The sequence below is a fragment of the Verticillium alfalfae genome, genomic scaffold, assembly GCF_000150825.1.
Source record: "Verticillium alfalfae VaMs.102 supercont1.4 genomic scaffold, whole genome shotgun sequence".
In the NCBI taxonomy this organism is placed as follows: domain Eukaryota; kingdom Fungi; phylum Ascomycota; class Sordariomycetes; order Glomerellales; family Plectosphaerellaceae; genus Verticillium; species Verticillium alfalfae.
The window spans coordinates 307,231-318,604 of NW_003315035.1; the positions used below are offsets into that span (position 1 = coordinate 307,231).

Here is an 11,374-nt window from a genome sequence, read left to right on the forward strand (position 1 = left end):
CCGGCTCCACCACCCCCTGCCGCCGGCGACGCTGAGAAGACGGACGACGATCCTGCGCCGCCCAGCACTGGCGACGCTGCCACAAATGATGACATCGGCAGAGTCTCCCAGGCGCAAATGGAGGCATTTGCGCATAGGATGGCCACGAAGACGTTGCGGAAAGACGACAATGTCATGACTACCGATCCGCGGGCTCTAACGTCCCACGAGAAGCGGAAAGCGAGCTGGGCCGCCCGAGAGGAGGGCAAGTACGGCCGCGCCTTCTACGTCACGCGCGCCACCGGTCGATACGTGGCCAACCTCACCAAGATCGGACTCAAGGCGCCCGTCGCGATGATGTACAATATCGCCAACGGCTGCCACAACTATCCCTCGTACGGCAATTTCGGCGTCCCCGTGAGGCCACGAGACCCGATCACCGGATTCGGCACCGGTCTCAAGGCGGCTGGCAAGGGGTTTTACCTGAGCGTGTGGGACGCCTTCAGTGGCGTTGTCGTGTTGCCGTACCGTGGCGCGAAGGACGGAGGCGCCATTGGCACGCTGAAAGGCATCTACCAAGGCGGACGCGGCTTCACTTATAATCTTGCATCAGGTACGTCGTCCCGTTTGCGCTGACCTTGGTTCATGGAGCTTTGCTAACACGCTGTAGCACTTTTTGCTTTACCAGGATATTCAATGAAGGGCATAGAGAAAGAATACTCAAGGCACCATCTGACCAAGCTGAAGGCCGAAATCTTCCTCATCCGAATTAGGCAGGGGATCGAGGAATTTAGAGAATCCACTCAAGAAGAGAGGGACGGGGCAGTGGCGCAGTGGAAGCGGTTGCGGGCGTTGTAAGGGCTTCGATTTGGGCTCGTAAAATTTTCTAGACATAGCAAGATACCCCTTTGATTCTCTTCATGTTCTTGGAAATTAGCCTTGTCGATCCAACATTTGATGCATATACTCCTGTGACTGAAGGTGACTCAAATATACAAGGCGAGGGCTGGCGTTCATATTTTGCTTTGTTCCGCAAGTAGACGTTTAAATGCCACGCTCCTGCGTCTCCTTCACGGGCGACGGGCAGGGCTCCGTCTGTCGTGACATTGTTGAGCCAGGCCAGAATCAGACTTTTGCGGCGCATGCACTCATCGAACGATTTCGATAACCCTGTCTCAACTTCCTGGTCTACCTGAGCGACTTCAGAGCGATCGTAATGTACGCATGAGACAGAGTGCGATAGCCAAGTAGTCATTGTATCGGTCGCGAGTGGATTTTGGTCGGATATCTCGGTTTCGTCCTGGGATCGCAGGCGGCCTCATATACTTTACTGGAAACAAGCTGTTGTAGATCTGTTAAAATTGAGCCGGGGGGCCTGCCACCGCCTGATAGAAAGCCGTGGTGGTGCCACCAGAACAAGCCATAGCGGGGAAGCTGGGGTTTGAAAGGACTGCCAAGAAGGTGGAATTAGACTGCCGATGCCTGCGACAGCTCGATTGGGGAACAGCTACTCCCCTCTCGTTTCCGGGGGCGCAGGCGATCGAATCGTCAGTCCGTGTTCGCTGCGGTTGACCCAAGACTGAAGTCGTACGGAAAAAGGCTGCGTACTGCTGTACTTGGTCATAAAAGTTCTACCTGCATGAGCAGGCCATAACTTTAAGTGTAAAGTTTTGTACATCTCGTTGATCACCTCCTTCGTCATTGCGGCCACTGGTGGCGTGATGTTGCCAGACGCCCTGGCTGTTTCGAACCTTTCATGTGCCTTGTAGTATTAGTACATACCAGACTTGTTTGACAAAAGCTCAGCATGACGGTGAAGAGGTCGGGTCATCGTAAGCTCTGTTTTATCGCCTTTCCATGCGATAAGAAGCTTACCAGTCTCGTCCACAAGACAAGCAATGCCTTCCGAAGGTGGGCGTCGTAGTCATTACTAGTCGTCAAAGAAATCAAGAGAAACAAACGACTATTCATCGCCCATGCGCGGCTGGGGCACGGGGAACGGGCATCCCTCCGCATAAGTAGCCAATGCTCGGCAGTTCCACTGTGGTCACCCACTTGCAAGTGTCGGGAGGCTCGGGGTTTGATGCAGCACCGCACCACCTAAGACGAACAGGTGAAGTCATCATCGTGTCGACCAGTTGCGGGAGTTATCCGGGTGGCTGTGTTGAATGTGATGAGCTTGAGATATTTGTCGCCAACAAAGAAGCTTGAATTCAGGCTTATTGAGCCAGTGTCAGCATCGCGTAAGGGGTAGACGCGTCAGCTAGATCGAATTTTGGAGGGTCCATCTTGCCAGCCTCGTCTGGACCACGCAAGAGGGGGCGGTGGGTGATTCCACCATGGAGAGGAGGGGCGGCCAAATTTCGCCGGCCCTGAGGCCTGGGACCCCAGTATTTACATCCCGCCATACTCGTGGGATCGATCAGTGGGTCGTCCGGGGATTTTGATGATCGGAGGACAGCCGACTGAATACCCCTGCCACGTGTGGTTACCGGACGCAATGTGCTGGTACAGACTCTCGGTTTCGGATGGATACCGACGCAGAAGGTCGATCGCTGTCAGACAAGTTAAAGGTTCATCTAGACGCGAAAATTTGAACGGCAGAAAACGATGTGTCCAGGGCTGACGAGCTACAGACGTTGGATCATCTCATCGAACTCAATCAGCTCGTCACGTCGGCCCTCGGTGTCGTGAGCAAAGCCGCCTGGCTGTGAGTGGCCGCAACCGATGTCGCAAAGGATGTCGTCTTGGTCGATATAACGTTTCTTCAACCGAATAAAAGCATCCATGACGACACGACTTTGGGGAAGCTCGCCAAGGAGCTTCGTCTTAGTCAGGGGAACGCCGTATTGGGACTCAACGGAGCTTCACGATTGGCTGGTGCCACAGCAAGTGCATCCTCCAAGACCCCTGTCCTTGGCGCCTGCCCCCTCCCTGCGTCCCTGCCCGTCTGCATAGCGACACTCGCTAAGGATCGGGCAGGTTCGAACCTGACAAGTGTGGACGCCTCCTTCCCCGGGACCAACGAGCTGCTTCCCACGATGGGATAGGTGAAATCGACAATGACCATGGCGGTGTCTATGGTGTGTTTTGGTGGGATCGGCGCAAGCTTCTTTCTGGTCCTGATTGTGTTACTGAGCCTGCACAGCCCCTGGATGTAACATGTCGTCCTGGGTTGGGCCGCCTTTGGCATTGTCATTGACTGCCCTGTCATGGCGAGCTCACTGTTGACTTTGGTTAGGGAGGGTATTGTCGAAGCTGTTTGCCCGCGCGTACTTCAAGACAAGCTCCCCGCCTCTCAAAAGACACCATCCAGACACAGATTCGACATCTTGCATCCAGAGCTCATCCATCAGCCTCTATCACGCAGCTTCCCTCTGCAGTCTCTACACAACACACACACATCCTCACACAACGAACATCATATTCAAGATGAAGTCCTACGCCCTTCTTCCGTTCGCTCTGTCGGCCCTCGTCGCTGCCCAGGATGCTCCCTCGCTCGCTGAGGCCCTCGCCTCGCAGAACGACACGCTCTCTTCCCTCGGCAGTGTGTAGTCACCAACTTCAACATCGGAACCTCATGCTAACACTGACAGGCCTTCTTGCTGGCCAGCCTGCCCTCGTCGAGGCCCTCTCCGGCCTGACCAACATCACCATTCTCGCTCCCAGCAACGACGCCCTGAACGCTCTTCTTCAGGACACCGCCGTTGCTCAGCAGGTTACCTCTGATCCCAGCCTCGTGGCCGCCATTCTGCAGTACCATGTCCTGAACGGTACTTTCCGCGCTGCCGACGTGCCCGATTCGGCTGTCTTCATCCAGTCTCTCCTGTCCAACGAGACCTACGAGCAGGTTGCTGGCAGCCAGGTTGTCGGCGCCGTCGCTGAGGACGACTCCGTGACCTTCTACAGCGCCCTCAAGGCCGAGTCTACTGTCACCCAAGCCGTGAGTGCATAATCAGCCCCTATTGCTTCATGAGTGTAGCTAACGTCTCCCACAGGACCTCGAGTTCGCCGGTGGTGTTATTCACATCATCGACAAGGTTCTGGCCATCCCTGCCAACGTTGCCGACACGGCCACCGCTGCCAACCTCACTTCGCTCGTCGAGGCTGTGACCAAGGCCAACCTCGCCGAGACCCTCACTCAGGCCGAGAGCATCACGGTTTTCGCCCCCAACAACGAGGCTTTCGCCGCTCTGGGCTCCCTCGACGATATCAGCGAGGATGACCTCCAGGCCGTCCTGCAGTACCACGTCATTGCGGGTACCGTTGCCTACAGCAGCACCCTTTCCGAAGGCACCGTTGAGACTCTTACTGGCGAGACCGTCAACATCTCCATCCGTGACGGCAACGTCTTTGTCAACGATGCTCAGGTTGTCCTTGCCGATGTCCTTATCTCCAACGGTGTCGTCCACGTCATTGACAGGTACGTTCTTTCAGAGTTCCATTCTCGCATTCCATCTTGTTGACATGATAATCTGCAGCGTCCTCTCTCCCGCCGAGAACACTGCCGGCTCTGGCGAGACCAGCTCTGCCGTGCCCTCGCCCACCGCCGTCCCTGAGGCTGCAGCTCCCCGTGCCGAGGCTGCCATCGCCATTGGCGCTCTTCTCGGTGGCGCTGCTCTCGCTCTGAACATGTAAACGTTGCCAACGCCATGGTGTAGAGACTCTGGGAAAGCGTGTCAAGGAGACGTTGTTCGTTACCTCGGCAGGGATATAATGGGAATGGCAGAGTGACACGACGATGACAAGTTGTCCATGGCATCTTGTTGTGCATGCTGTACACGTAGCGATTGAACATGACATTTGGATTGAAGATGATGTTTGCCGAAGCCAGAAAAGAATTGCACGTGAATTGTTTTGCCACACACCAAAAGTGCTGTGTACCAGAACCGACTGCAACCGACGTAACGGGCATCTAGGGCGTCTTCCCGAGAGATCGAAAAGAGGCGGGTTATCGTTGGAAACGAGTACCTGTGTATGACAGTTGTGAGACCAAGCATTGCGAGGTCTCATGTCTAGTAGGACAAGAATCAAAAGACCAGCTCCAGATGATTCCTGAGCAACATCTGACGGGATGCCATGTGGTACTAGATCGTAGGCATAAAATAACAGGTTTCAACACGAAGATGCCATCGAGCTCTCTGGAGTAGCTCAGATGCACCAGTAAAACTGGCGCGTGTTGCACAAGCATCGGATGCAACCTAGGTGACAGGGAAACACAACACGCAGGGCGTTGCATGATCCAGCGTTTTCTGCACGCAGCGGGAATACTGCTTCCAGCGCAGCTCTGATCATGCATCTGCTGCGTAGTAAATCGGCCTCGCATGCGTCTGCTGTGTCACGTCTTGAGTGCCCAAAACCATCACATCATGTCAGGGGGTGGGCCTTTGGGGATCGACGTGGCTCGGTGGATCGCCCTGTAGGGCTGGTTCGCTGTGGGGATGGAGGGGGGAAACATGGAAACATGTGGACAAGTCCCTGACCAGGCTGAGCTTTGGCCCTTCAAGAACGTCCTGGGTCGCCTTGCACATGGCATGGCGACAACTTCACCGGACGGGTTCACGAACACATCACGCGGGCCTCATCCTCGGCGATCGGAAAGTCAAATGTTTTGGAACGACATGTATTACTATTTCCCACCTCCGAGTGTGGATGCCAAGGTGCACTCCTCACAGCAAAAGACGCTATCGTTTATACCATCCGAATGCGGCTTCATGCCAAGTCCCCTCGAAATGCTCCGTAAAACGCCTCGCCAAGCCTCCTGAATTTCCGCGTGAGCCCCCGGCCCATTTTTTTTTACAGAAGGAAAACAGCACCGACGAGACCGGCAGCCGCGGCAAAAGCGGACATGCCCATGCCTCTCGCCGCGGCCGACTCGCTGTCGCCAGAGTCCGTGACGGTGGGCAGCGCCGTCTCGAGCGCGACGGTGGAGGTCGAGTTGGCCGAGCCGGTGAACAGGATGGTGCCGGCGGGCGTGCAGACGTCGGCGGCGGCGGCCGAGTCGACCTTGAGGTGGTCCTTGCAGTCCTTGAGCAGCTTTTCCATGCTGCCCTCGGCGCCCTGGGCCCAGTCGGCGAGCTCGGTCATGTACTCCATGAGGTCCTCCGACAGCGACGAGTGCACGGTCCAGAGGCACGACTCGGTCTGCGACACGACGGCGTCCTCGACGTCGGGGGCGGGCGTGGGCGCCGACCCGAGGATGGACCTGGCCGACGTGAGGCACTCGCCCGCGTCCTGGCGCGCGACGATGACGTTGCTCGCGGGCAGGCTTTGGAGCTTGATGTTCTCGAAGATGCGCACGGCATGGACGACCTCGACCTCGGCCGTGGCGGAGGCGGCGGCGAAAGCCAGAAGCAGAACGGCCTGGTTGAGCATTGTGTTTTTGTTTGATGTTGGGGTGCTGGGACTGAGGATGCGTGTGTGGTAGTTGTTCTGTTGGGTAGATGAAGAAACTGGTGATGGAGACGTTGGGTTGATAAGTCGATTGCTGCGTGATACACAGGACCGAGTGATGCTTGCGTCTCTGGACTTATATACCTGGAGTCCTTGCCTGCTGTGCCGCGCATCTCAGGTCGCTTCGGCCGGCCTCACGCGCCCGTTGGCCTCCATCGTTAAACTGCTAGCGTGACGGAGCCTGCAAGGGGCCGATCAAGCTCGTTCCACCAGGAGACACCAAGGCCAGCCCAGTCGGGCTGTTCATGAGCGGCGCAGCGAGGCCACCCAGAGACAGCGGCATGTGAGTCAATCAATGTGGCGGCGGGAACTCGGTCATAGCCCCTTGCACAAGACCGCGTTGGACCTCACTGTCTGCCTGCGGCGAAGCAACTGGTTGCCATGCATGGGCCGATCACTGGGCCTGCCAAGGCACCTTCGCCACGACCAGAATGGGTATGAAGGATCACGGGGTCGCGCTTCCTGGGCAGCACTGCAAACGCATACTCCACTACAACCGTTTTTCTTATTTTTAGCCGAAATAACCAACTTCCCATATTGGATGACCGACAAGTGTTTGCTGTCTGGTTGCGGGTCCCGGACGCCAATGGACTGGACTGCATGGCGATCAACTTTTCTTACCCGCCTATGTCGTAGGCACCTCAGAGAAAAGATGACTCTTTTCGCCGGTCTTTTGCGCACTTCAATCCGCGCGACCAGGTCGTTGAGGACAATAGACGCCGCAATTTACCGAACCTCGCATTTGCCCATCACAGAGAGTGGGCAGAGGACGAGACGGGGACAAGCCAACCCTGAATGCTTGAAGGGATGCCATATCGCCAAGTCACCCTAGAAGCAACTAATAAGATGGAGAGTATGGCGGTCACGGCCCCCTGGTTCCCAAGCCTGCATCGGGCCTGAAGGTGGCTGGGGAACAATTCAAGACTCCAAGTGAGCTCCATTGCAGGCGCTCCACCCTCGATTCTGCCTTCTGCCGACGCGGGAGAATGGTGCAGGGTAATGTCGTAGGTTCAAAATTAGCCATGCCGGGCACGTGTGTGTAGGTCTGACATATCAGCATAGGGGGCTGCGCGCTCTCTGTTCGCAGCCTCCCAATGTGCCTTGTCGCATCGGGTGGCACGCGAAGGATCAGACTAGCGCTCGTTCGAGGTACGCCACCCACGCCAGCCAAGCCTTTCTCATGGCGCGCCGTTGAATAGGGCTGACCACCTAACCGCGTATATGCGAACCAGCGATTGGCATTGACGAGCAGTCGGCCCATCTCCAGCAGACGACGAGACGGACTAGGACCGAAGTGGGTGCAATCTTCGAGCTGGAGCTTCAAGCGGTGAAATCCGACGACCACTTGAAGAAGAAGAAGATAGATCCATGTAGCGCTGGGCCCGAGAGGATGTTATGCAGTCTGTTTCTATGCGGTATGCCGTCTTCCTGGGCTGCGTCGTTATGTACGTGCAGCCGGAAATACATCTCGTCGTGGCGCTGCCCCTACCGGAGGATTCCTGGCCCTGCGATGCTCCAGAGGCGCATTGCCATGTCCCAGATTCTTGGTTTTCTGACGAAATGCCCGGCGAGGCCCCCATCTGCGGCTCCTGCAAGCTGACGCCTGAAGGAATAGTCTGCCAGGTGGAATCCGGGGTTGTCTGGGCACAGGCGTGCAACGCTGTCGCCATGCGAGTGTGTCTTGAAAACGGCTCAAGGAGGGATGATGAACGTGTGGCACTACCTTGCCGCACAATTGGTGAGCTTCGTGGCCAATGTTCGACCCAACAGCTTCAGCTTTCGTGAACAACCTGCGAGTGGACAGATTTAGTTTCTGCTTTTCCAAAGCCGCTTGCAAACTTGGCTTCCAAATGAAGCCATAACCCACGTGAGATTCGGACCATCGACAAGCAAAAACAAAACATACAACACCAGGGATTCGCCGGTGGTCACCCACCCGACTACTGGTCTGGCCCTCACTGGTTTATCGATGGGAGAGCGGACGGGATCCCGAGCTTTCCAGTAGGTATGGTCGTATGTGCTGAACAGAGGGTCTTCTGGCGTTCATCTAGACTGTGATGCTGGTGGTGATGTCTGGGTGCAGGGTCAAAGGGTTGCGGCAGAAGCTAACCACAGCGGACGTGATGTGCTGACTGACAAAGACGCGACAGCAGGTACGTTTCCTGCACCGAAAGTTCTCAGACCACCGCTGCGTCCCGCTTATTGGCCAATCGCAATTTGAATGATTTCGACCATTGTCTGGTGACGTCGACGGCGAGATGGGAACTTGGTCAAGAAGCATTTCACGTTGGTACATCGATTGGGGGCTGTAACTGTGCTTACTGTGCCCACTGTGGGGGCTTGGGCGCCAATAATCGCCCCCAATGGTTCCTACGCCTCATTGCCCGATTCGAGCGACGGCCGGCATGGTACGCAGTCGCTTTCGGAGAGTCAGTGCGCTTTGAGCGTGTTCATGGTCTCGAGGGGCTGGAAATCAAGGTTATGTTGAAGCAGAGCAATGACCCCGCAAAATTGGTATGTCACGGGAATTGATATGGGGGATTCATACTGTAGCTACATAAAACTGTTGTATATTGGCCGCGTCGCCTCGCATGCGGATGCTTTACCCACGACTACGCATTTGCAAAGCAGCAGTGGAAAGCGTATATAATCCAGGCCGGGACGCGGTGCAACCTGTTCGTTATGATTTCTCATGCTACCAACCCATCTAAAGCTTCCACACCTGGAGGTTCCTGTATCGGGCCACCAACGGCGACATCTGGCGGAAGCCAATGCGGCCGTCGCGAACGACGGGCCCAGTCGACTTGTCGTCGCGGAAGGAGAAGAGGGGCAGGTCGTTGACGAGGAACTGCACATCGCGCTTGTCCTTTGATGACGGTGACGCGGTAAAAGGGGCCCGCGGCGTCGACGACGGGGGGGAATGGGGTCGGCCGCCCTGGGCGACCGAGGTTGAAACCGGGCGACTTGCGCAGGTTGGCGACGTGGAAGGGCGCGCTCCTCGGGCCAGCGGCGGCGGAAAGTAGGACGCGTGCAGCGTGCGAATGTCACTCGAGTGGTACTGCGGGTACTGGCCGTTGCGGGGCTTGAGGCCCTTGTCGAAGATGCTGCCGCCGGCGACCGAGGCGGCGCCAAAGAAGAAGATGGCGAGGCCGGGCTCGTTGCGGGGCGAGAACTCCCAGGTGATGCGGATGCGATCGGGGAAGACCTCGGGCGCCCAGAAGACGAAGTGCTCGTCAATGGTACCTCCGCCCGAGAGCTCGAGCACGCCGTCGACGGCCGTCGCGTTGACGGGACCTTCGGCCACCCAGGTCGCCACGTCCGCGGTCGAATTGAGCGGGTTGCTGTAGAGGAGCTTCTCAGCGGCCATGGTCGGCGCAATGAGGGCCAAAGCCCAGAGGAAAGATGCCTTCATCGTGACGAGTCGACGCGGATGTGGGCGGGCAGAGGCAGTCGAGTGGCAATCGTGAAGCAGGCACGACCTTGGAGGGACCGACGGTGACGAGCAGGGGCCGGTTGAGAAGCAGCTCTTGCCAAGATGATGTGCGTGCCCCCTCCAGTCTTTATTATACCTTCCCCGGACGAAAGCATCGCACATCCGGAGAGCGACATTGGGCAGAGAGTGAAGGTGCAGGGACAAGGGGATCGTCGTTGCGTCGGTGTACTCCAAGCCGAATGACCGAGTGGCGGGAGTTCGTCATGCTCGCGTGCTGTAGGCAAGTGCCGGACTAAGCTCATCCAGGGCGATTGACCCGTAATTGGGGTTCTGTCATTGCAAGCCAAGAAGGTGCAATTAATCAAAGATGCACTTGTCATTCGACCAACGGTCATACTCTACTCGGGACCCTGCAGCTTTGTCCCACATGGTGCAATTGACCCCTCCAACCCGAGGACCGTTGATGAACTGCTCTTCGACGATCAACGAGGAGCATACTTGTCTGGCCGGAATGGTCGGTGCCCATTTTCCTACAGTTGAGTTCGCCTCCGACCACCAACCCGCCCCGTGTGTCAACCACGTGGCTGTGACCACACGCCTGCGGCCATGCAGCCGACGACGATGCCTGCATGTGCGTGGCCAGCAGGTCAACACAGACCAGATCCCCATGTCTCAGATCGAGAGGGCTGGTGAAGATGCAGTTACGATCCATCCAGAAGAAGCCACACAACTAGCACCAAGATGCCCACTTCAAAAGCTCGCCATCGTCGTAATGTCCTCATACTGAGCAAACGGTTAATCCCGCGGCTAGACCGGCGTCAAGGCGCGAAATAGTTAAGGTCGATTCGGAACTGTGCTGATAAGACCTTATCGAGCGGCTAGCATGCAGATGAGCTCTGGCTTAGAGACGCATTTCGGATACGTCAGATCTGTGGTCAGGTTTCGAAGAGTGGCAAGATTGATCCCCCGAGAAGTTGTCGACATTGGACATGAAAGCTCTTGACTTACCATCCAAAGTAATGACGGCGGGCTCGATGTGGGCGAGAAGTCACTCCAGTATCAAGAGCTTCTAGCACGACCGAGACATATGGCATAATAGAAACACATGGTGGGATGCGATGGCAGTCAGAATCCGAGGCTGCTCTGTCACGGTAATCGTAAAAGTTTATGTATTCCAGCACAGAGGCGGTCCATCTGACTAGAGAACCCCCCCCCCCCTTTCCCATGAACAGTAATATTCAACGAAGATGCTACCATGATCCGTGGTCTGGAGAAGCATAGCGAGACGTTTCCCGGCACCTGGTTCAACAGCGGCTGACAATTTATATGAAGGAGATGTATTGGAGATCATGCCATGGGAGGCGTAATCGGAAACCCTGCCCTTATTCTGGTGTTGAAGTCTCTTCGTCGACGGAGCCGTTGTGAGAGGACCGCCGTTGTGGGCTTGCAAGTATTCTCTTGCAATCGGAATGATGAGTGAGTTTTATTGGAGGTCTCAGTATCGATTCC

At 56.4% G+C, this 11,374-nt stretch overlaps 4 protein-coding genes across 4 annotated transcripts in view; 2 read left to right on the forward strand and 2 right to left on the reverse strand.

Moving 5' to 3' along the window:
- Positions 1–837, forward strand: part of VDBG_03502 (CHIP6) — a gene marked incomplete at both ends in the record, with an annotated part of 2,813 nt that extends 1,976 nt beyond the window's left edge. Inside the window, 2 exons of the mRNA XM_003005503.1 lie at positions 102–592; positions 668–837. Coding sequence (XP_003005549.1) covers positions 102–592; positions 668–837 — 661 coding nt within the window. The remainder of the gene's footprint in view (positions 1–101; positions 593–667) is intronic.
- Positions 838–3,411: 2,574 nt separating this feature from the next.
- VDBG_03503 (beta-Ig-H3/Fasciclin) lies at positions 3,412–4,617 on the forward strand (the record flags this gene model as incomplete). The annotated part of the gene is made up of 4 exons (XM_003005504.1): positions 3,412–3,526; positions 3,576–3,922; positions 3,978–4,402; positions 4,461–4,617. 4 exons carry the CDS (start codon positions 3,412–3,414, stop codon positions 4,615–4,617), a joined length of 1,044 nt encoding a protein of 347 aa, XP_003005550.1.
- Positions 4,618–5,775: 1,158 nt separating this feature from the next.
- VDBG_03504 (predicted protein) lies at positions 5,776–6,354 on the reverse strand (the record flags this gene model as incomplete). The annotated part of the gene is made up of 1 exon (XM_003005505.1): positions 5,776–6,354. The coding sequence occupies one exon, from the start codon at positions 6,352–6,354 to the stop codon at positions 5,776–5,778; it is 579 nt and encodes a 192-aa protein (XP_003005551.1).
- Positions 6,355–9,139: 2,785 nt separating this feature from the next.
- On the reverse strand, positions 9,140–9,844 carry VDBG_03505 (YesU; the record flags this gene model as incomplete). The annotated part of the gene is made up of 1 exon (XM_003005506.1): positions 9,140–9,844. One exon carries the CDS (start codon positions 9,842–9,844, stop codon positions 9,140–9,142), a length of 705 nt encoding a protein of 234 aa, XP_003005552.1.
- Positions 9,845–11,374: the final 1,530 nt, after the last annotated feature.